This window comes from Natrix helvetica (genome assembly GCF_964273705.1).
Source record: "Natrix helvetica genome assembly, chromosome: 2".
Lineage (NCBI taxonomy): Eukaryota > Metazoa > Chordata > Lepidosauria > Squamata > Natricidae > Natrix > Natrix helvetica.
The window spans coordinates 149,982,233-150,008,308 of NC_138552.1; the positions used below are offsets into that span (position 1 = coordinate 149,982,233).

Below are 26,076 nucleotides of genomic sequence, written 5' to 3' on the forward strand. Positions count from 1 at the left end.
TATGCTTTCAAGACTGGGATGAGCGCTACTATTTTCTTAACGTTCTTAACCATAGAGATTGGTGTTTACATATGACTGTGCTCAAGGATAATATTAGCAAACTTTGCAATCAACTTCAATTTTCTAAATAGCATCGCTGATCAGTCTGCAGAAGAATTAAGTCTGAAAGGATAAATGCACAAAGTTTTTGACATTAATCCTGTTTCAAAAAGTACAGATAAGCACTTATTTAACAGCAAGATTTATGTGGGATTCGTCGTCTAGTTTGGAAATAAACAATCACCAGCCAAAATTTCCAAGAGAAAACAATGGTAATTTTATTCTTCACTTTGCAAAGCGGGTGGACCACGCACAGGTGGGTACAGTGGACACACCCTAAGTCATCAATACATTTGCTTTATATTCCCTAGTACCGTTTACCACCACCTCTCCTTCATTGGCTTAGTAATAATGTCAGAACCTATCCAAAGTGTCTAAAATGAATACATTATCTCTGCCCTGATTATATCTCCCACTACTCTAATTCTATCTCCCCCTGCCCTTATTTATGAATTTCCTTTTATGGTCCTAGTTCCTAAGGATTGTCTTTAGAGTAACTATCATATCAGTAAATTCTGGTTAAGGCCGGTTTCTAGCACAGCAAAGGCCTCTAATCCTAGCTCCTATGTACAATTCTCAGACTTCAGCCTAACTCATGAGATTAGAAACATATACTATGTATTTTGTTCACAGGCCAGCATGTCTTCTTACAATTCTGTAAAAACAATACAACTCTATTTCCCACATTTCTGTTTAGTTCTAGGAAGGCTGGAGTTCTTGGTCGGTTTTTGTTTTTCTTCTTCCATAATTGAGGAAATAGTCCATTTTTATCAGTGTTTTACCAAGATCAGTGTTCATTCTGCTGCCAATAACGTGGTTGGTGGTATTGGGAATTTTGTCCGAAAATATTGATATATATTCGGGGAGCTGGACAGGCACTTTTTTCTTGCCCTAAAAATATAATTCAGTTATTTTATCTGAATAAAAATTTAATAGGAAATGCTCCTACTGTCATATTGCACATAATTAATTCCATTCATTATTGGGAATTAGGAACAAGAATAAACACAATAACATTAGAAGTATTTTACTGGAGCAGACCAAGTTCTGATAACTCCAGGATTTAGCTCTCATAACAAAAACACACAGATAGTTCTGCTTTCATACATTTGCTACAATCATTCTGGAAATTACCTTGTTTTAATGGCTTTTGTGTCTGCCTGTATTTTATGATAATGACCCGAAGTCAATTTTATCTTGTATGAAAAATTCTGTGGCTATAAGCAAACTGCTAATCCAGTTAATTAAAAAACTTTGCAATACAAGATTAAGCACTGCAATAAAAATAATACAATAATGTACGTGCCTTTTAAAGGACATTTAGCAATATTTTAAAACACAGCTCACTCAAGTCTAATGCAATACATTTTATTTATTCATCTGTATAGCAAAGCATCCAAAGCATTCAAAGCATTTATTTATTCATCTGTATAGCAAAGCATCCAAAGCATTCAATTTTTCATACTCTAAAATACTTTAGAAATATTATTAACGCGTGGTTATTTAGTAACCATTCCTGCCTTAAAACACAGCTCATTTGGTCAGAAGCAGATAAGATGCACAGACAATCTCTCCACCCAACAGAAAACCAAATGAGATATTGCTCTGAGATGTAAAATGTTCCTATAAAACTAGGCTTAATGTGTAGACACCAAAAAAGATGGCAAGAAATCATTGGCAGTGACTAGAGGACATATTCTTGGTTTCAGAGCGGAACCATTCTAACTTTGTGAAACTGTTTAAGATTTCAAGAGCCTCTCCCAGTGTAAGTTTATTGTCTGATCAGACCAACCCAATTCCAAAATACCTTCCAGTTAACGCCAACGTCTTGCTGAGATCAGGATGTTTTCTCAGCCCCTACGGATTTTTTTCTAAGCTACAAATTGCCTGATTTTCTTTAGAAAAATGCTGTTCTGCAGCATCAAACGACAGGAGCATTACTGCAATGCCCTTTTCTCTCTCTTTGAAGTCAAGGTTAATGATTTCATTCCCTCAGTCTCCAAAGAAATATTTTTCTTGCCTCTCCAACTTTCTTAAGTTTTTTAAGTCCTCGGGTTTTGGTTCCACTTTTCCTGATGTACATTGACTGAGATATCAAGTGTGTGTGTGTGTGTGTACTTTTCCCTCCCATCTCCAGAGCTAATAAATTATCTTGCTTGTTTTTATTCAGGAAAAAATAAGGGATTTCCACTCTGGGTTTTTTTTTTCTAATCCCAGAGGTGATTAAAAAAAAGTGAAGATGGTGATCAAAGCCCATTCAAAAGTATGTCATGGCAACCTTAAAAGGGGCGGAGCTTCCTTGTCCTGGTAATGGCTCCCATCTTGAGCTCCTTTTTTTTTAAAGTCTCTGAGAATGCCCCTTCCCAAATCCTAGACAGGCTTATATAAAAAAGGAGAAGGGGATGCAGAAGGGCAATAAAGTCGATCATTGATCAGTGGGCATCCCTCCTCATTTTTGCCTACCTTTAGAAGACAATGGATCATAGTGATAGAGCTATGCAAAATAGAAACTATGGCAATCTTTTTTTTTTATTCACTGAAGGCTACGTTTGAAGGAGAACTTGAACTATCCATGAACAATATTCAGGGAAATTTTCTTTACACCTTTCCCAATTCAGAGAATGGCACGCAAACCTTCCACATTTTGTGCTGAGCCTTCACTGGATAAGAGCATAAGCTGCTTTTGTGAATCAAGCTATTCCAGCTTGATTTTATCCCCTCCAGGATAAAAGTAAGCCACTGTCTAACATGATATATGAACCCACCCAGTGTAAAGCATCATCACCTGTTCATCCTTGTCTATTTTGAATTATGACTATATTAATCCAGGATGAATATATGATATGAAAATGTGAAAAAAATCTGTTTCAAACATGTCAGTATACTTTTAACGTGCATGTTTGGATTTTAACTTACCAGGGGATCATAGTCCTTTAGGAAGCTCCAGTTCTGATACCTTCAAAGTAAAAGGATATATTTTATGATTGTGAGTATAATTGTACCAAACAAATGAAAATTTAAGTGAATATCTGAAGGCCTAAAAGAAATGCACAACGTTGGAGCTGATTCCAGACCAGATAGATAGATAGATAGATAGATAGATAGATAGATAGATAGATAGATAGATAGATAGATAGATGATAGATAGATAGATAGATAGATAGATGATAGATAGATAGATAATCTCAAATTCTTAACTAGTATGGGATTTGAATGAGATGAATCATACCTCATTTATTAAGTTTATTCTAGTTCTTGTGATCACAAATTTTAATTAATCATTATAACCACAACACCCATATTTAATGAATGTATAAGTACATATCAATATTTATGTGTGTGTATATTCTGGTGAACTTGTAATTACAGATTTGTTTTATACTTTTTATATTTTTATTTGATGTGGCTTTTTTGTGTGCATGTGATGAATTACCGTATTTTTTGGAGTATAAGATGCACCTTTTTCCCTCAAAAAAGAGGCTGAAAATCTGGGCGCGTCTTATACACTGAATACAGTATTTTTTTGCCTCCCAAAACCCCGCCCCTTCACCAAAATAGCCGTGCAGAGCCTGTAGAAGGCTTTCAGAGAGCTCCTGAGGGCTGGGGAAGGCAGAAATGAGTGAAAAACAGGCCATTTTTGGTTCAATTTTGTCCCCCCCTAAAGGCTATGCATGCAATTTGTTTGACAAAAAATAGGCCCATTTTCATGAGAAATGGGGGTCTCACCCCCCAGGAGCAGTCTGCAAGCCCACTAAAAGCTATTTATGCCTTTTTGGGGGGGGGAATGGGCCCCTTTTCACAAAAAAACAGGCTGTTTTTGAGAGGTTTGCAGAGTGCAAAACCTTTTTTTTTTTAATTTGCCTTTTCAAAACTTTGGTGCGTCTTATACTCTGGTGCGTCTTACACTCTGAAAAATATGGGTATTCATTTTTATTTTAGATTTGTTTGAAAATGGATATAAATATGTATATATGCATATGTGTGTGGATATATGTGTGTGTGTATGCATAGATGTCCATGCATATCTAGGAATTGTTCAATTTCCTTTGCTTTGTTTCTGTCCCAAAATGTCATCAGCCAGTAGGAAACTATTGACAAGCATAGTCCTCAAGGGAGTTGGGGAGTTATGATCAGAGGTGGGTTACTCCCGGCTGGATCAGGAGAACTGGTGGTAGTGGTGGTGGGAGCCTCCGCTCACCTGCCCGGACACTTCTGCACAAGCACAGAAGCGTCGCAAGCACGCGCAATTGTAAAAAAAATTGGCAACCCACCTCTGGTTATTATATAATTTTAAGTAGAGAAGATAAGGTATGAGAGTATTTACAAGTAGTTTTTGACTTACAACCATTCCTTTAGTGACCCTTGAAGTTACAATGGCACTGAAAAAGTGACCTAACCAGTTTGCACATTTATAATCATTGCAGCATCGCCACCGTTATGTCATCAAAATTGAGCAAATTAGCACTTAGCAAAAGGCATGTATTTATGATAGTTGCACAGTCCCAAGATCATATGACCACCAGCTGTAACTTTCTCGGTTGGCTTCTGACAAGCAAAGTCAGTGGGGAAAGCCAGATTCCCTTAATGACTACAAAATTCACTTAACAACTGTGGCAAAAGGTAGTAGAATGGAGAATGACTCACTTAACAATTTAACGATGTTAAACAAGCCTTGCTTAACAATGGAAGTGTTGGGCTTGATTGTGCTTGTATTTCGAGGAGCAACTGCCTAGGGCATGTCAAATGTTTCAACTTTCAATTTCCAAACATTAGGGGTGCTCAAAAGTGGTGACATGCCTTGGGATTTTGTTAGGGTGTAACCAACAAGTTGGGTAGACAATATATTGCACAAGGCATGTTATGTATCTTTAAGAGAGGAGCTCTGCTAATTAGTAGATTACAGCATTTAAATTGCAGCTGATGTTGTTGCTCTCTCTCTCTCTCTCTCTTGATTGATGTATGATAACTGCTGTCTAACTGTTACTACTGTTGCTACTACTTACTGTGTGTAAGTTATTTGCTACTTGTATCCAAGTTATCTTGGTAGTATTGGACTGTTTTTCTGTGTATGACTTTTTGGCTGTGTTTATGGATTTTGCTATATTCTTCAAAAAGTAAAGTTTATTTTGTTACTTTACTATCCATTATTCAGTGTGGTTGCTTTATCTATCGCACGCTGCGTATACTTTACAGGGTTGCTCTGTTATAACCTCGACCTGGGGTTCATTGCTAGTGCTTGATCGCACCAGTACCTAACATTGGTTATGGGCCCAGACGCCCTGCCTTAACCATAATTTTTTTTTTTAAGCACCACTTTTTGGATAGTTTATTTTTGTGAATATGGCACAAGAACAGTCTGCTGCACTCTCCATGATTACCCGGTTTGATGGAACCAACTATGTTTCCTGGTCCTTGAAGTGTTCCCTACTTCTGCGTAGAGAAGGACTGTGGTTTGTGGTTCAGAACCCACCAGATGTTACAGATTGGGATCCTGCTGATAATGAGGATGCAAAGAAGATTGCGCAGTTTAACAGGGACAATGAGAGAGCTCTCTGCATTATTGGACTAACACTGAATGACCAGCAACTGGTCCATATTCGTGGCGAAGAGTCTGCTGCTAGGTGTTGGAACACATTGCGGAGAATTTATGTTCGGGACAGTGTGGGTGCTCATATTCATCTCACACGGAAACTGTTTAGAGTCCGTTTGCAAAAAGGTGGTGATATGTTGGCTCATTTAGACTTCATGAAGAAAACTTTGCAGGATTTGCAAGAAAAAGAGTTGATTTTTTCTGAGCTTCAACAGGTGTATATTATTCTATCATCGCTTGATGAAAGCTACGACTCTTTTGTTTCCTCATTGGAAGTTATTTCACGAGATGAACTGACATTATCTGAGGTTACCGGGAGATTGCTTGAAGAGTCCAGACGAAGAGAGGATAGAGTTCAGTTCAGAGACAATCAATCACAAGAAGAAACACAGTTTTCAACTGTAAATTTTGTTAAGAAATGTTATTCTTGTGGTGGTAAGGGGCATATTGCTAAGAACTGTAAAAATAGCAAGAAAAGGAGTGTTGCTAATAGTAAAAGAAAAAGCAACAATGTTACTGTAACTGTAGCTAAGGTAGATAAGGCTGTAAACCATAGTTTCTGGGTGGTTGACAGTGGCGCATCCCATTCTATAACTAAGGTTAAAGAAAGGTTTGTTACTATGAAGGCTAGCAAACAGCACATTTCCTTAGCAAATGGTTGGAAAATTAAGGCTTCAGGTGAAGGTACAGCTTATTGTCCATGTATTAATGAAAAATTGGAAATGTTATATGTACCTAAAATGAAATTTAACCTATTATCTGTAAAAGACCTTGTGAAATGTGGGTTTACAGTAACATTTAAGAATGATAGATGCATTATTGAAAAGGAAGGTAATAGTGTTATTGCCAATTTGGAGAATAATTTATTTATTCTACATGAGAACTCTTTAAATATTGCGAGTTCTGAACCTGGTTATAAGAATAAACAGCCCCATGATAACTCTATACATCTACTTCATAGACGTTTAGGCCATGTAAATTTTAAAATGGTACGTCAAACTGTTATTCTATCTAATGGAATCAATTTGAAACCTTGTTCAAAATATCTTAACTGTAATGCCTGTAACCAGGCTAAAAGTAAGGTTACCCCTGCAAACCGGTTTCAAGGATTCAAGACATCTCAACCACTGGATGTAGTGTTTGCAGACCTAATTGGCCCTAAGAAACCTAGCTTAGGAGGTGCCTGCTATATACTCAGCATTATGGACCATTATTCTAGGTATGGTTTCTGTTATGTAATGAAATCAAAGGCAGAAACTTTCCAACATTTTACTAAATGGTTAAAGTTTGTTGAACGTAAGATGGATAAAAAAGTACTTTGCCTAGTCACTGATAATGGGTCTGAATTCACTAATCATAGGTTTACATCAATGTTGGAGAATGCTGGTATAGAACATAGGCGTTCTGCCCCCTACAGGCCAGAACATAATTCATTTATTGAAAGACGTGGTCAATCATTGCAGGCAATGACCAGAACTATGCTGGTTGATTCTGGTTTGTCAGAAAAGCTTTGGGGTGAGGCTATAATGTGTGCAAACCATATTCTGAACATAGTAGTTAACTCAACTACTGGTAAGATTCCTTATACTCTTTGGCATGGTATGAAGCCTGATTTGAGTTATTTACACACATTTGGTGTCCCTGCTTGGGTGCATATTCCCTCACAGACTAGACGGAAGGATCAAAGCAGAGCTAGGAAGATGGTTTTTGTTGGGTACAATTCCAATCATAGATCGTTTAGGTTCTGGGAACCTGGAACTCGGAGAATTATGCACAGTGCTAGTGCTAAATTTTCAGAACATGTTGGTTGGGAGAAGCTAGAACAAGAGTTTCACAAGGTTTGTGATGATATAGATGTTGATCGTTTGGTTAATCATGATACACCAAATGAGCAGTTAGAGAATCAGGATGGTCCATCTATTACTCTGAAAAGGGAGGAAGATGTAGATGTAGAATCTACTCGTGAGGTGGAACAGGATGATTCTGCAAGTCCTGTATTGCCTAGGAGGTCTACTAGGGACAGGCATCCACCCGACAGATACCAAGCCAGTGTAGTATTGCAAGTTAGCATAGAACCTTCTAGTTTTGCAGAGTTAAGGCTGTATCCTGAAAAGGAAAAGAAATTGTGGAAAACAGCTATGGAGAAGGAGTTAAAATCCTTACAGGAATTGAAGGTTTATGAAGAAGCTAGGCTCCCTTCAGGGGAGAGTGCAATTGGCTGTAGATGGGTGTTTAAAATTAAAAACGATGCTGCTGGCAATGCTATTTATAAGGCTCGTTTAGTTGCTCAAGGGTTTTCCCAAACTGAGAGGGATTACGATGAGGTTTTTGCTCCGAGCTTGAAAGCCTCTACGTTGAGGGCAGCATTGGTGTGGGCTGCTAAGTATCGGTGTAATGTTACCCATATTGATGTTGAAACAGCATATCTGCATGCTCCATTGCAGCATACCATTTATATGAAGATGCCACCAGGTGTGGATTCTAATGGCCAGACTGGTTGTTGGAGACTTAAAAAGAGCCTTTATGGTTTAAAACAGTCCGGTTTTGAGTGGAACAGATGTACAGTAAATGAACTAAAAGCTATGGGATTTATTCCAGGTTTGGCTGATCCTTGTTTATTTAGACGGGTGAAAAATGGTTTGATCTCGTTGTTGCTTTTGTTCACGGACGATATAGCTATTATTACTAGGTCTGAGCAGGAAGCTATTGATATTGTTTCACAATTAGAGAGTAAATTTAAAATCCGGAATTTGGGTGAAATTAAGCATTATCTGGGCTTAGACGTGGTTAGAACCAGTAAAGGTTTTAAGCTGTCGCAGGCTGGTAAAATTAATCATTTACTTAAGAAATATAGCATGGAGCTATGTAAGACTGCAAAGACACCAATGGCATTGGAGTTTAAACCTGAGGTTACTGAGGGTACTGGTTTTGATAAGGGAATCTATCAATCTTTGATAGGTAGCCTAATGTACCTAAGTAATTGGTCTAGACCAGATATATCATTTAGTGTGAACCAACTGGCTAGATTCAATGATAGTCCTTCAGAGAGGCATTGGCAAGCAGCAAAGCGTGTGCTGCGTTATTTGAAGAAAACTATCCACTATGCATTATATTTAGAACCGAATAGGGATTTAGTTTTGACTGTTTATGCTGATGCGAATTTTGCAGCTGCTATAGATAATAGGAAGTCAACTTCCGGCATAGCCTTTATGCTAGGTGGTGTACTGATTGGATGGAAGTCGATACGACAGAAACACATAAGCTTATCCACAATGGAAGCTGAGTTTTCATGTTTGTCGTTGACATGTACTGAGCTGATATATTATAAGCAGTTGCTTATAGATATGGGATTAAGTATCAATGAACCTTTTACTGTTTATGAAGATAATCAGGCAGCAATAAAAATGGCGACTAGTTTAGCTATTAAGACGAGATCGAAGTATACTGATTTGAGGTATCTTAATGTTCGACAAAGCATTAAGGATGGCCTGATAAAGTTGGAATATTGTTCAACTGAAGACAATTTAGCAGACAACTTCACTAAGGCACAAAGTTCAGTGAAACATACCTCATCATGTGAAGGTTATCATCTTACATTGTGAGTGGATATATTGATCTACCCAAAGGGGAGAATGTTAGGGTGTAACCAACAAGTTGGGTAGACAATATATTGCACAAGGCATGTTATGTATCTTTAAGAGAGGAGCTCTGCTAATTAGTAGATTACAGCATTTAAAGTGCAGCTGATGTTGTTGCTCTCTCTCTCTCTCTCTCTTGATTGATGTATGATAACTGCTGTCTAACTGTTACTACTGTTGCTACTACTTACTGTGTGTAAGTTATTTGCTACTTGTATCCAAGTTATCTTGGTAGTATTGGACTGTTTTTCTGTGTATGACTTTTTGGCTGTGTTTATGGATTTTGCTATATTCTTCAAAAAGTAAAGTTTATTTTGTTACTTTACTATCCATTATTCAGTGTGGTTGCTTTATCTATCGCACACTGCGTATACTTTACAGGGTTGCTCTGTTATAACCTCGACCTGGGGTTCATTGCTAGTGCTTGATCGCACCAGTACCTAACAGATTTGTAAAGATATTTTGGTTACTTTAATGTAATTTAGACGTGCTTGGTAAGCAATCATAACTTTTTAACATTTTGTTTGTTTCATTGTGTAACTACTGCCTTTTCTCTCCCCTCTCATTTTCTATCTCTTCTCTTTCTTTTTAACTGTCCCTTTTTTAACTCTTCTTTTTTTTCTAAGTTGACATTGCTTTTATTCTGTAAAAATCACAGGCGAGGCTAGCATTACGCAGATCAGCACATGGCACAATCAAACTTGAACAGACATATCGAAGCTTTTAAGCCAGATTGGTTACTCACCAATATTTGGTTGCCTTCTTCTCAGCCTCCACAACCTCTCTCCAGATCTTGTCTTGTTGGACCTGGTCCCTCTTGAGAGCTTCTTTCTCTTCCCCACAGATTTTGCTTGAGGCCTTTCTGAAGTTCTGGGAGGTCACAAGTGGGCTTCCTCCAGGTCTGCTGCTCAATGAAAGCGAAGAATATGAGGCTAACTCTCCAGCAGAGCTGGTTGCCGGTAACAGACACCCTGTTGATGTGCTGCTTCTGAGTCCATTTGTTTTGCTTCCCATCGTATAAACTGTGTTTATAATACATAAAATGGGATTATCCCAGGAAAAAAAAAGTGTGGGAGAGTGTTAGCCAGAATGCAGTATGCCCACCAATTCAGCAATTTCTTGCCCAACGTTTTGACAGGAATGTTAAATGAGCAAGGAAAATTCATGATTAATTCTGAGGTTTCCTAAGTGGTTTTGGAGCATATTCGTGAGAGGACCCAGCAATTTATTTTTGGACAGTTCGCTATTGCACAAGGACTCGAAGGAATTTTCAGTGAGTTTTTAAAAAGCTATGAAACAGTGACTGGCTAACTGTATATATATGTTTCAGAAATAAAAATAATATTTCCTTGTTGTTTGCAAGATCCGCTCTGCATCATAAAGCTTTCTGAACACATAACAACAGACAAAGACACAGGGAGCCTGGATATGTTTACTGTCTCCAATGGAGACCAGACTCCTTGCTATGAATATTCATCATGAACAGAAGGTGTGTGCTCAATAAAGACAATTGCTGGAGGGCTTGGCTAAATTTTTAAGTTGCTACTAATCATCTCCCTCCTCTTCCTCCTGCTCCTCCTTCAGCTTCGTGTTTTTCAACTTCAGCAACTTTAAGCTGTATGCACTTCAACTCCCAGTATTGAATTAAAGTTGCCAAGTTTTACCCTCATAGATGCAAAGAATCCCACACTTTAGTCTTAGATAACAGATATTTAGAGTCATTTTAATTCCGCCAAAACACATTGTTCAGTTTGAGCAGCATGGTGGCCTAATGGTGAAGGCTCTCACCTCCCACTCCGAAGGTTGAGTGTTCAATCCTGGATACTGGCCAGTGGTGGGATTCAATTTTTTATACTACCGGTTCTGTGGGCATGGCTTGGTGGGTGTGGCATGGCTTGGTGGACGTGACTTGGTGGCAGGGGAAGGATATTGTAAAATCTCCATTCCCACCCCACTCTAGGGAAAGGATACTATACAATCCCCATTTCCTCCTGATCAGCTGGGACTCAGGAGGCAGCAGTGACGTGCAGTCAGGTGAGGCAAGTGAGGCACAGCCTCACCACTCTCATCATGAAAAAAAAAAGTAAAAGTAAAAAGCTGAGCTAGTTACTGCCTCACCGTGGATGACTCTGCTTAACTGTTTAAAAAAGCTGGAAAAGGTACGTGTGGGTTGGAGGGAGGGGGAGGAATTCAAACTTCATCCTCCTGGTGCTGTGCAGGGCTTTGGGCAAAGGCTGGAGGGAAGGACCCTGGCTCACTTGTGCTCTCCCTCCCCAAGAGTAGTTTGATTGCAGGCAGAGCCACGTTGTGGGGCCAGTGTGTGTGCTACAGCATGGCTCTTTGCCTGGCTTCCTGCCTCCTCCTGTGGTCTCCTCACTGGTGCTCTCCCTCCCCAAGTGTAGTGACTTCCTCCCTAGGCCCCCATTCATTTCTCTCACACACACAGCTGGATAAAACTATATAAAAATCTAGCCCAGCTTCACTGATTACAAGTTTGAAAAGGCAACGTGGCTCCATCTGCAATCAAACTACACTTGGGGAGGGAGAGCACAAGCGAGCACTGAGGAGACCACAGGAGGAGGCAGGAAGCCAGGCAAAGAGCCATGCTGTAGTACACACACTTCCCCCCAGCCTCTTTCTTTTGGAAGGATCAGATCGGCTCCCCTCCAGCTTCTCTGCCTCTCCTCTCACCCCAGCCTGCCAGCAGGAGGTGGTGGGTGGGCTTTATTGTGTTCCAGGCATTTCCCACCCAGACAGCAGGCTGCATTTGCAATGGTGGAGGTGTTTGGGAAAGGCAGCAGGGGAATGGGGGGGCGGGATGGCAGAGGAGCTGCTTTCAAGCCACTGGAAAAGATATCCAATCCAACTTTTGTGTGTGGGGGGGTTTGTTTGAGAGTGAGTGAGAGGGAAGGGGTAGGAGAGATAGCCCAATCCAACTTCTGTGTGTGTGTTTGTGTGTGTGTGTGTGTGTTTGAGAGAGGGGGAGGAAGGGAGAGAGGGAGGAAGGAGGGGAAGGAGAAGAAAAAGAAAAAGAAAGAAGGAGCAAAGGAGAAAAACAAATGCTGTCGCTTTAAATTGGAACTGAGCATGCCTGGCTGTGGAATTCTGGGAGTTGAAGTCCACAAGTCTAAAAATATTTGAAACCCAGCACTGTGTCAGTGCCTCACCAGTCATAAACCTCACCGCACGTCACTGGGAGGCAGAGAATAGATGGTGGCGGGACCAGTCAGAGTTGGTATTTACCAGTTCTCCGAACTACTCAAAATTTCCGCTACTGGTTCTCAACAACTGGTCAGAACCTGCTGAATACCACCTCTGGTAGTGGCAGATGTTTCTCTTCTAGGGAGTAAAGAAAAATTACCTGCTATGAACTCTGCATGGCATCAGGGAGGGCATTCGGCCAGTAAACACTCAGCTCTATCCAGTCACCCTGACTCTCTCCCAAATTAAGGCATTACAGAGTCATAAAAAGTGAAGTTTTATTTTAATTTGCCCAAAACACACTGTCCAATTGTTTCTTCGAGTTTGGAGGAAGCAGATGTCTGAAACATGGAGACTAGGACAGAAAAAGCAGCTGCATTTGCCAGAGCATATCCTCACAAAATCTTTCCCAACCAACATGCACACATTGAGAGATGTTTTCATGTAGACCTTGAAAATTGTTTGTGAAGGGAAAACTCATGCGACACTTTCAAACAGCCTCTTTTACAACACTCATGTAGATAAACTTCCTTCTAATTTTAACAGCCCAAACTTGCAAAACAGATCTTGGCCAAAAGAGGGTGGTGTAGGACAAAGCAATCCATGCTGACTTCTGAACGAATTTTTCAGTGTCTTTTACAAAAGGTCTCTACTGTATAATGCTAACTTTACATTCATATAAAACATTTGCAAACTTTTTAGAATAGAATAGAATAGAAATTTAATTTGTTAGCCGCACCCTCTCCGCAAGGGACTCGGGGCGGCGTACAATAAAACATACATACATACATATAAACATAAAAATACACACATATACATACATATACATACATGCATGGAGGAGGTAATAATTAAAAATACATTACATTAATAATAATAAAAATTAAATTAGTCATTAAAATACCCCGAAATAATAATACAATTTAAAAAAGGACTGTCAGGAGGAAAAGGATAAACTACGGTTGAGCCAGGCCAGACAGTTGAAAGAGGTGGGTCTTGAGCTTTACACGGAAGGAGCGGAGATCGGAAGTAATCCTGATATCAAGGGGGAGGTCATTCCACAGGGCTGGGCCCATCACAGAGAAGGCCCTGCTCCTGGGTGTCGCCCCCCGACACTGTTTAGCGGACGGCACCCGGAGAAGTCCCTCTCTGTGTGAGCGGATTGGTCGTAGCTTTTGAAAGCTATTTCACACTATGAGCCAATGATGGTTTTGAGTCTGGTCTGGAAGCTACAACTCAATACTGAATAATGTTATTTATGGTGTTCCTTGGGGGCAGGGGGCTAAAACGCCCACATGTTGTTATACAAAGGTTAAAAGGTCTCTTACTAGTTAATCGGGGGTGGGTTCTAGTTAGCGTTACTGCTGGTTCACTCGTGCATGGGTTTTGCGTGCATGCATGCGCAGTTCAATGGAAATTGTTCTGCGCATGCACAGAACTCCAAAAAAAGATGGCGACGGTGGCGAATGGGGAACCGGTCCGGGCCGTGGACAGCCTGGGTCGCTACTGGTTCTGCGACCCAGGCCAGCATACCACTACCAGTTTGGTCGAACTGGTAGGAACCCACCTGTATGGTATCCCACACTAAAAGTGATGGCATAAGTAAAGCCTTAACTAATTCAGGATCAACATATGTGGAATAACGTCTTGGATTATATCTGTTTCATAGGCACTTTTACTTCTCAGAGCAGACCCTGTTCTTCATGCCATGGGCTTCTTCTTGGCAATGATAAAGGGAGACTTTCCACATGAAGACACCTGGAATAGCCTTCCTGCAGTATAGTAAGCCTCGCGCCCATGCTGATGTGGTTTTTGTCAGACTTGCGGGATAAACCAGATAGGGATCATCAGCAGATGAACTAATTCTACCTTATTGTAAAGCTACATTGACAGAATTTTTCAAGCCTCAAAGTACAATTCCCACCTCCCCTCTAGTGGTGGGTTCCTACCAGTTCGGACCAGTTCGACTAAACCGGAAATAGCTTGGCGGACTGGGTCACTGGAACCGGCAGCAACTCAGGCCTGCCACGCCCCTGAACTGGTTCTCCTGACGGCGGCATAGGTGCTGCCATCTTATTTGTTGATTCTGTGCATGTGCAGAGCCATTTTAGCTATACTGTGCATGCGTGTGCCTCAAGTGCGCACATGTGTGACACATCCCTGAGCAAACCAGCAGTAGTCTCTGCCAAAGCCCACCCCTGCCCTCCTCCGATCTCCTTTACAGTCTGTGAAACTAAGGAAGGTCTTTTCTGAGATTCTGAGATTCTTGCTCATCCCATTGTGCAACTGTGGGCTATGCTGACTGCTCCCTTGGGCACTGTCTCTTCACCCAATTTCCCAAGGTGTTTCCCTTATAACATTACAGGGTTACACGCCTTTTGTAACCCAGGTTTTGTAATCTGCGTTGATTTTCTCCAGTCTCACTCTTGTTTCAGAAAAGCAAACACTTAAACAAGTATCACACAGCATAACAATCACAATAAAAATCACAATAATAACATTTAAACAATGGAGCCAAGGTTCTCAAAGAAATAGACAGTATACAACCCTACAGCAGAATCGACCAAAAATCTTATCCCAGAACCAGAGGGAATAAATCAGTTTTTCAAATGTTTCAGAACGTGGCTGACATTATCTTTTGATACATTGCTTTTACCTCGTTTATTTTAAAAGGTTTTTAGACTTTGTAAATCACTTTGGGAGGCTCTTTAACTACTGGTAGTCCGGGACTTACAACAGTTTGCTTAGTGACCGTTCAAAGTTACAATGGCACTGAAAAAAATGACTTATGGCCGTTTTTCACACTTATGACCATTGTAGCATCCCCACACTTATGACCATTGCAGTCACATGATCAAAATTCAACTGACAACTTGGCAACTGACTCATCTTTATGACGGCTATAGTGTTCCAGGGTCACGTGATCCTCTTTTGCAACCTTCTGACAAGCAAAGTCAATGGAGAAGCCCAATTCAATTGACAACCTTGTTACTAATTTATCAGTTGCAATGATTTACTTAACAGTTGTGGCAAGAAAGGTTGTAAAATGGGGCAAAACTCATTTAACAAATGCTCGCTTAACAACAGAAATTTTGGGCTCAATTGTGGTTGTAAGTCGGGGATTACCTGTATCAATGTTATAGAACAACTGTTGATAAATAAATAAATAAATAAATGTCGAAATTTATTGCCTGGACGTTTTATTTAATGCTACTTTACTAAATAAAAATGTAGATTTACCACAATAGTTTCATTTAGTGACCTTCCAAAGTTACCTCACTGAAAAAAGTGACTTGCAACTATTTTTTCACCCTTACAAACATTACAGCTTCCCTGTGGTCATGTGAGGAAAATCCAGATGCTTGCCAATTGATTCATATTTATGAGGGTTGCAGTGTCTCGGGATCATGTGATCACCTTTTGCGACCTTCGTACAAGCAAAGTCAATAGGGAAGCTAGATTCACCTAGCAACTGTGTTGCTAATTTAACGGGATCGCATCCTCCCACATACATCCCTGCGGCCAATACGCTCACACAGGGAGGGACTTCTCCTGGTGCCATCCACTGGACAATGCCGGCGGGCGACACCGAGGAGTAGGGCCTTCTCTGTGATGGGCCCAACCCTCTGGAATGACCTCCCCCCCGACATTAGAACCACTTCTGACCTCCGCTCCTTCCGGCAAAAACTGAAGACTCACCTGTTCCGATTAGCAGGCCTGGCATAATTCAACTGTCCCTCCTGGCAAACGCACTATATCTGGTTATTTTAGGGGTTTTTTAATTCACTGTATTTGTTTTTAGGGGTTTGAACTTATTTTAATCTGCTTTGTACAGTTCTTTTAATGTCATTCTAACCTCCTCCATGTCAACTGTCAACTGTACATACTTAATTTTATTGTATCTGATATATTTTGTACGAACTGTACACCGCCCCGAGTCCCTTTCGGGAGAGGGAGCGGTCTAGAAGCATTAAATTAAATTAAATTAAATTAAATTAAACAAGCGCAGTGATTCACCTAACAACAGGGGCAAAAAGATTGTAAAATGGGCAAAACTCACTTAACAATTTTTTCCCTTAGCAAGGGAAATTCTAGGCTCAATTGTGGTCGTCAGTTGAGGACTACCATATTTATCTGTCAGCTTTAAGAATGATCCAGTTGAGACACTTCCAAATAATCCCAATGAATTAAAGTCACTTTCGCAGCAAAGCTATCAACCCTCTCCAACAGAGCATGACATTGAAAGGCTAGAGTTGCCATCAGTTTAATGTAATCATTAAGGCACCAGGCTGGAAATGAGTTCAAGTCCCACCTTAGCCATAAAAGCCAGCTGGGTGACTTTGGGTCAGTTACTCTTTCTCAGCTGAACTAACTTCACAGTTTGGGGTGGTAGGGATATAGGAGAAGGAAAGTGTGTTAACCACTTTGAGTTATTTGTAAAAATAAAGGTGAGAAATGAATAAACAAACAAATATCCAACCATCATAGATTTAGTTACTATGTCAAGTGTGGTGGGGCCTTATATATCTAACAGGAACTACTTTGTGGAATGCCTAAATTACAATGTAGAACTCATTTTAAAAAGAGCTTGAAATCAGCATTATATTATCTTGTAAGTATACTGCCTTTAAGTATGCAGGTGCAGTCAAATCCTTCTTGGAAATACGTAGTTTTTGTGATGCTTCATAGGAGTGGGATCCTGTTTCTGATATCCCATGGACATGTCTTCCCTTCCTATTTTTCTTGAACATAATTATTTTTCAGAATGTCCATCTCAAAGGAGTCTTGGCTTGCCCACACACTATGGCACTGAGCTACTGAGTCAGAGAATCTCCATATCCTGCCTTGTAATTCCTAAGAATAGCCGACTATAAAATATCTATAAATTCCATTTCTAAAGTTCAGAGTTATTTGAACAAGCATGTATTTAAGCATCCGTTTAGGTTGCCTTTCAGAATGCAAAGCCAAATAAAGCAGTGCAATAATTAGTTTTAAACCGAACAGAATCCAGAGTTAATAACAGAAGCATGTTACATAAAGATTCTTTAAAAAACAGCAGCTATTTTAACATCACCAAAATATGACAAATTCATTTTTAGGACTTTCCTAACTGGCCTGCAATCTTCTTTTTGTGTTTATTTTTGACAGCTTTTCTACTGCAAGCATCAAGCCGCGTTGCGATTCTGAGATTGCACAGTCTATGTCTGTGTCTGCTGAATTCAAATTGTAAGTGAAATACATCTGAGAAATTTAAGTACCCCTGAAGAGGTTTGTTATTTTGCCTTACATCCTGTGAGAACATCCTGTAGGGTGTTTTGAGCAAAATTCTATCAAAAAAAAAAAAATCTCAATGCCAGTAGTCATTAATAACGTATGGAAATCAATGGTTGAACATACCTCCTTGAGTGAATTTGAGGATCCAAATCCTTTGCCTTGGAAAAAGGACTTGGGAAAGCCATATTGAGGGAAAGTTACTTTGCTCCAAGGAGTCAGAGAAACAGTGTGTTTCCCCAGACACGCTATTTGCCAAGAATATCAATTGCTGGTTGGCAGAAGAGTATACCATGGTAACCTCCGCTTCTGTTTACAGTTCAAATACACTTCCATTGGTTGACGGATCTATGGGAGCTTTTCAGGAAGCCTTCTAATTGCTTCAGCTGCCAATCCCTTGAGATGGGGACAATGCAATATTTCATAATAAGCCACTTCTATTGTCACCAAACAAAAAGAACACATTGCAATCAGCAAGCACCACATAGTTCATTAGTACATGGCAGTTATTTAATGTTTTTTTTTCCTACATGAAGAAAGGGGCTGCTTTGTATGTGTGCTTAAATTTGGGGGGAAAGGATTCTTAAACGCAGATTAGGGTTCTCACACCCATGCCATTAGACTAATCTCATTCCCTACATTGGGGCTATCCTGGGGAAGGATGAGGGAGGAGCAGAGCATTCCTCACAATCAGAGCTCTTTGGGGGGACAGTTTCTTTTAACCCAAGAGAAACTAAGATCTAACAGATTTAACAGTTTTGGAAGGCACTTATAGGTCATCTAGTCCAACCCCCTTGCTCAAGCAGGAAACCCTACACCATTTCTGACAAATGGCAGTTCAATCTCTTCTTGAAAATCTCAAGTGATCAAGGAGAAGAGCAAAGGCCCTTCCCCCAGAATATGATATCAAACATTCAGTTATTTTCTTTTGGATTCTAAAAAAATGGGATAACTCAAAGTAGTATAGTTCCATTGAGATTTCAAAAATGAATGTTGTTTTCATTTTCTGGAATGTATTTTATTTATTTATTCAACTCAATCAATGACTCGGGGCGACTTACAGTTAAAACTATTCAAAACTAAATTCAAAACTACAACTCAACACTGTGAAATCTCATTTCATTATATTATTCTTCCAGATTGTATGTAAATAACAAAATACATAAGCATTTTAATTTGTGTCATTGTATACCTTGAAGGCATTCTAAAAATGCGTATAAATAATGGCTATTGTCTGAATTGGGAGTCCAATGTTTGGGTTTTTTAAAGTCTGTCTTTTGCATGCTTTTATCATATAATAATTACAAGAATAAAGTGAAGATTAATCTTTGTAGTAAAGGAAGACAGACAAAAAAATGAACTGCTGGAGAGAATGCATTCTTTCCTTTCCGCTCTTGTCCTTTGCTTGTTTATTTTCCAGGCTTCTTTTCCAAATAAGCAGATGATGAAATAAAGAGACCAAAAAAGTGAAGATTCCTTAATGGAATTATATATAAAAGTCATTAGTTAAAAAAAAAATCAAGACATGTTGACAGTTGTTTTCTGAAGCACAATAAAGCTGGCTATTGATATATGCTTGAAGAAAGCATCTCAGCAAAGTTTGTCAGCCTTTGTACAATAATACTTCTTTGGAGAACTTGGTGCTCTCTGTGCTTGATCGTTTGCAAATGCTTCATTACCCAACTGATGTTATCTAGTTAGGCAATGAAATGTCTACAAGCAAATAACCAAGCTCAGAGAGCATCAAATTCTCCACAATTCAACCCTGAGCTATTCTCTTCTGTTGGAAGAATGTTTATCCTACACCAGTGATGGCGAACCTATGGCACGCGTGCCACAAGTGGCACGCAGAGCCATTTGTCGTGGCACGCGAGGCGCTGCCCTGTCAGCTGGCCAGCGTGCATGTGCGCGCTGGCCAGCTGAGTTCACCTTTTTAAAAGCTATTTTTCGCCTTCCCCAGGCTCCAGAGGCTTTATAGGAGCCTGGGGAGAGCGAAAAGAGCCTGCCCCGCCCCCCCTGAGGCTTCAGGGACTGTCCGGAGGCTTCCCTGAAGCCTTCGGAGCGCTTAAAACCACCCTCCGAGCAAACCAGAAGTGACTTCCGGGTTGCTCGGAGGGTCATTTTAAGCGTTCCGAAGGATTCAGGGACCTTCCGGAGGCTTCCCTGGAGCCTTCGGAGCACTTAAAACCACCCTCCGAGCAAACCGGACGTGACTTCCGGGTTGCTCGGAGGGTCGTTTTAAGCGTTCCGAAGGCTTCAGGGACCGTCCGGAGGCTTCCCTGACGCCTTCGGAGCGCTTAAAACGACCCTCCTAGCAACCTGGAAGTCACTTCCGGTTTGCTCGGAGGGTGGTTTTAAGCATTCCGAAGGCTTCAGGGAAGCCTCCGGATGGTCCCTGAAGCCTCCGGAGGGCCTCCGGGGGGGCTCTTTTCGCCCTCACCAGGCTCCTATAAAGCCTCTGGAGCCTGGGGAGGGCGAAAAAAGCATGTAAAAAAAAAAGGGGGGGGGGTCGTGCGTTGCATTATGGGTGCGGCACTCCCGCACACGACCCCGCTGCGCTCCCACTTGTGGCATGCGAGCCAAAAAAGGTTCGCCATCGCTGTCCTACACTGAAAGAAATGAAATACTGTATCACAAAGGAGACATTCAGGAATAACATCTAGGACAGGTAACAAAAGTAACAGTCAAAATGAAAAAAAAAAAACCCCCAGCCTCAGAATTTTTCAGCACTTTCATTCCATCCCTGAGAAGGATTTAGGAACTGGAACTGAGTCCATACTAAGTAATCCATGCTTCCCAAATGTCAGATGATTTCAATGTAAGCAAAATTATGGAATTCATCCATTCCCGATTTTGAAATCACTGAGATAATCCAAGAGTTCAAGGCCAAGAGAGTTCTTTGTCTTTCAAGCAAATGATAGCTTAAAAGCCCCTGGGTCAAAATCTCCACTGAGCCATTTGCTGCTTGGTATTACCTGCAGATAGATTTGACATCAATTGTAGCAACTGGATAAGGATGATTGGAGTTGCAAAACAGACATTGCGAGAGCACATGATAGGAAAGAAAGACTGGCCATTAATAATAAAGCTAAAGCTTAAAATGTTTGGGGAAAAGTCAATGGAGAAGGTCTTGATGCTTATAAAAAGTTTCCCCAGCTACACAAGAGGCACTATAGACTTCCTAAGAAGATTGAACTCCAATCCCCCTAATAACTCCACTGTATCCAATATGGATATTATTGAGACCCTGTACAAAGAAACCATCAAAAATATGATTGCTGATCCCTATAGAGCACATCTTGCAACCCGACTGTGTGATTCTGTACTTGCCCATAACTATTTCACTTTTCACAATGACAAATGCCTACAAATCACTGGTATACCCATGGATGTATCATACCTCCACAATATGTCAACATCTTTAGGCTGACATATTGAACAATTCTGCTATCTTGATGTCATGGTAAAACTACACAATGGAGATATCATCATCCCTTTTTACAATACAATACAATAGCAGAGTTGGAAGGGACCTTGGAGGTCTTCTAGTCCAACCCCCTGCCTAGTCAGGAAACCCTACGCCACTTCAGACAGATGGCTATCCAACATCTTCTTAAAGACTTCCAGTGTTGGGGCATTCATAACTTCTGGAGGCAAGCTGTTCCACTGATTAATTGTTCTAACTGTCAGGAAGTTTCTCCTCAGTTCTAAGTTGCTTCTCTCCTTGATTAGTTTCCACCCATTGCTTCTTGTTCTACCCTCAGGTGCCTTGGAGAATAATTTGACTCCCTCTTCTTTGTGGCAACCCCTGAGATATTGGAACACTGCTATCATGTCTCCCCTAGTCCTTCTTTCTCTTAAACTAGACATACCCAGTTCCTGCAACCATTCTTCATGTTTTAGTCTCCAGTCCCCTAATCATCTGTGTTGCTCTTCTCTGCACTCTTTCTAGAGTCTCCACATCTTTTCTACATCGTGGTGACCAAAACTGAATGCAGTATTCCAAGTGTGGCCTTACCAAGGCATTAACACTTCACGTGATCTTGATTCTATCCCTCTATTTATGCAGCCTAGAACTGTGTTGGCTTTTTTGGCAGCTGCTGCATATTACAGGCTCATATTTAAATGGTTGTCCACTAGGACTCAAAGATCCCTTTCACAGTTACTACTATTGAGGAAGGTACCATCTATACTGTACCTGTGCATTTTGTTTTTGTTGCCTAAATGTAGAACCTTACTCTTTTCACCATTGAATTTCATTTTGTTAGATAGTGCCCAATGTTCAAGTTTGTCAAGATCCTTCTGTATCTTTAACCTATCTTCTGGAGTGTTGGCTATTCCTGCCAGCTTGGTGTCATCTGCAAATTTGGTGAGTTTCCCATTTATTCCCTCATCCAAATTATTGATGAAGATGTTGAAGAGTATGAAGAGATGTTGAGAACTACACGTTGAGTGCGGTTGGTCAGCCAGTTACGAATCCATCTGGTGGTGAAGCTGTCTAACCCACATTCTTCTACTTTATCTAGTAGTAGGTTATGGTCTACCTTATCAAATGCCTTACTTTTACAGGTAACCAACCAATTGCCACATACAGTATACCTGTATATGATTCCAGATTCCATCCCAGAACACACTACCGAATCTATCATCTACAAGCTAGGCTCTATGCTACAACTGCATTTATTTTGACCTGCTAGGCAGAAATGCTCAACTGCTAGAATTAAACTGGGTATTCAGGAGACTGAACTACTCGCTGCATGTGATCAATAGACAAATTTGTAGAGCCAGAATGATTCCAAGGAAGAACCTATTAAAAGATAGAGCACAGAATACCACTGATTATCTGCAGCATCTGCTCATTCTGGTCTGTAGCTTCATAAGCTACATCCCATACTTAACAATGACACCGCTCTTTTGTTGTGCTGTCTCATACACACATGCCCACTCACCAGTGGTTTAGTGGGTTTATTAATATTCCATGGCAACTCCCTTCACCAAAACCCAGAACTGTCCCAATTAAGTCCAGCTACAAGCAGACCAATGCTAGCCCAAAGAGCAATGGCCAAAGAGTCCCCAAGGCACTTGAAAGTTTCCCAATCAAAATAAACCTACCAGGTAAAATTAAATCCACATAACAAGAAGGTTCATGAGGCAAGAAAAGTTCAAAGTTCACAAGGCATGATCCCAGTCAAGGCACAGTGTCAACCCACAGCAAGGCAAGAATCACAACAACCAGAAAACACACAGCTAATCTGTCAAGCTGATTGTTTCCCATAACAAAATGAACAGAAGGGATTGGTGGATGTTTTGGACTGTGTGTAGCCCATATGCAGAATATAGGATATTAACTAAGCTTGCTTTTGTGCAGAAAACCCAGAGCTAGTTTCACTTATCCTATGCCAATGTAGTTGATTCAGTAAAGTTTTATACTCTTGGTAAAATAATGTCCCAGGAGTTTCTTTTTCTGGATTCGTCAACTGGACAGTTGACATTAAACCAGCCCACGCAAAAGCAAGTGTAGTTAATTTCCCCTTTGATGTCATGGTAAAACTACACAATGGAGACATAAACATCACCTTTTACAGGTAACCTACCAATTGCCATCCATACTTACTATATACGCTTCCAGATTCTACATAGGATCAATGGGACAAACTTTGCATGAAGAATGAATGCACACAAGTTTGACATCAGGGCTCAAAACAAGGGCAAAGTTATATCAGAATATTTCAGTTTCCCAGAACACACACTGAAGATCTTTCCAAAGTGACCATTTTGGAAAACCAATATTTTAACAGCATGATTAAGTGAGAGACGACTGAATTTGTGTTCATCAAAGGGTTTCAGACTATCTCAACATGTCTCAACAAACATAATGAGTTTTTAATACATTACAATTGATAATTGAGCCTGTCTGCCTCACATATAACCTGTAGCTTATGAAAGTTAGCTCTTTTAATAAAATTTGCGAGTTGGAAAAGCTGGTACATGACTTCTGGTTTTTTGGCGTAAATAAAACAACTGTTTTGTGATAGAAACCTAGCATTTACTAAAGCTATAGCAAATTAACAAAAGATGAATGCATTTCTTACAGGAATATTTTTATCTCTAATAAGGATTCCGATAACAAAAATATGACCTGAACAGGAGGTACTTTTTAAGGAGAAATAACTCTTACTGTGCTGTACCAGGAATGTATTTTGCATCTGACAAAGCCAAATGTATGTCCTTATTTAAAGAGTAACTGTATTGTGAGTGAACTACAATTTACAAGTACTACTGCATATGTATATTTTTTACAAATATAGCTGGTTTCAGAGTAAAATATTTTGATCCATTAGTACTGATTAATTAGATGCCATTTGACTTAAACCAGGATGGATAATTTATTCCTCTTGTTCAAGTGCATGACCAGTGACAATGTTGTTGTGGTGATTGATTTTCTGGTATTTTGTATCATTATGGTTTATTGTATACATGTTTATTGTAAAAGATGTATACTGCTGCAAAAGCAAAACTATTCTAGTCTGAAAGATACAACTAATCAAGAGAAGATAATATTGGGCTAGCTGTACTAATGGCCATATTCAGTGGAAGGTCCAACATTCTTGTTCATATCCTACCACCTACTCTATCTGTAATCCATTCAGGTTAGTTTTCATCAGATTATCCCATAGGAACCAGCATATTATCTTCGTAATGAAGGATTGTGCTATCCCACTCACATATACACATACCAGTGGTTTAGTGGGTTTATTAATATTGCCAGCAATTTTTTTCACCCAAAACCCAGAACCGTCCCAATTAAGTCCAGACCAATGCTAGTCTGGACCAAAAGCAGACCAATGCTAGTCCACAGAGCAGTGGCCAATGAGTCCACAAGGCACTTGAAAATTTGCCAAACAAGGTAAACCAACCAGGCAAACTTAAATCCATAGTACAAGATAGTTCACGAGGCAAGAAAAGTTCCAAGTTCACAGGGCACAATCCAAGTCAAGGTGTCAATCCAAAGCAAGTCGGGAATCACAACCACCAGGAAATACACCACTAGGAAATGAACGTGTTGTTCCCAGCATCACCTTCATTTATCTGCTGTGCTAAATAACGAAGCCCATCAAGAGGGGCAAGGCTGCCTCCTTGTGAGTAATCAGGATAACCGTCACTGTTTCTGCCTTTTCTTTTTTTTAAAAAATGTTTTTATTATACATTTTCCTTTATAAAGATCACATTTTCAATTTTAGAATGACAGTCCGTCTCTTTCCATCTCTTTTCTCGTCCTTCCCTCTCTTCCCTTCTCACTTCCACTTCCCTCTCCTTCCCTCCTTCTTTCTCCTATCCTCCCCTCCATTTTCCTCTCCTCCATTTTCCTCTTTCTCTCCCCTCTCCTCTTCTCCACTTCCCTCTTCTTCCCTTTCTACTACTCCTACTCCTCCCCTTCCCTCTCCCCTTTCCCCTCTCTGCTTCCTCTTCTTCTGTCTCCTTCCTTCTTCTCTTCCCTCGACCTTTCTCCCCTCCTCCCCTCCACCCCACTCCACTTCCCTCTCTCCCTTCGTCTCTCCATTTCTCTTTCCTTCCATCCTTTTCTTTTCGTTGTTGTATATAAATTTCCATTTCCCTACAAAGTACAGAGTATTTTCCAGGTACTGTCTATTTCAAATATAACTATACATTTACTTGAAATTAGATTAGAAGAAAACAAGCTTAATATCTACATGAACAGTGTGTTGATAGCAATAATAATCATAATTATAGGCTCCTTAAAAGGCTCCTGCCTTTTCTCTGCCCTACATGTTCTTGGATCAGGTGTAGAATGCAGTTCATCCTCATCAATAACTGGCTGCAGCTGTTTGCCTTTCCCACCTGAAGCCTCAGGGCTGTCCTGCTGCAACTCTGCTTCAGCTAATTGGCTGCTTGGAGCCATTGACCAACTCCCCTTCTGCTGTGTCTGGAACAGATTCATCATTCACTGAGATGACAACTAGAGAGGTATATGGTGAAGCATCTGGGGGGAGTCATCACAACGATGAGGAAAGGCAAGAGTCTTGCAATCCAGAGCCTTAACCCAAAACTGATTGTTTATTATTGGTGAGACACACAAAAGGACATTCTGCAAGTCAAAAATCCAACCAGGAGAAGTCCTGGTCAAGATTTTAGACAGCAAAAACTAGAAAGTGACAATCAGTTTATTTCTGATACAATTCTGTAGAGATTCTCAGTCATGGTTGTCCCAGAGGTGCTTTTTTCAGGAAGCAACTGGACTTTCTTGTTTTTTCTTTG

The 26,076-nt window shown here is 40.3% G+C and overlaps 1 protein-coding gene across 4 annotated transcripts; it reads right to left on the minus strand.

Moving 5' to 3' along the window:
- Positions 1-25,622, minus strand: CIMIP5 (ciliary microtubule inner protein 5). Of its 4 annotated transcripts, none has more exons than XM_081940117.1 (4): positions 25,512-25,622; positions 10,073-10,349; positions 3,016-3,055; positions 1-990 (listed from the first exon to the last, which is right to left on the minus strand). In XM_081940117.1, exons 2-4 carry the CDS (start codon positions 10,339-10,341, stop codon positions 799-801), a joined length of 501 nt encoding a protein of 166 aa, XP_081796243.1. In that variant the 5' UTR covers positions 10,342-10,349; positions 25,512-25,622; the 3' UTR covers positions 1-798. The 4 variants fall into 4 exon arrangements, with proteins under 4 accessions (XP_081796243.1, XP_081796246.1, XP_081796245.1 ...); XM_081940120.1 differs by having other exon boundaries at positions 10,073-10,231; positions 25,512-25,616; XM_081940119.1 differs by lacking the exon at positions 25,512-25,622 and adding an exon at positions 17,926-18,052 and having other exon boundaries at positions 10,073-10,231.
- Positions 25,623-26,076: the final 454 nt, after the last annotated feature.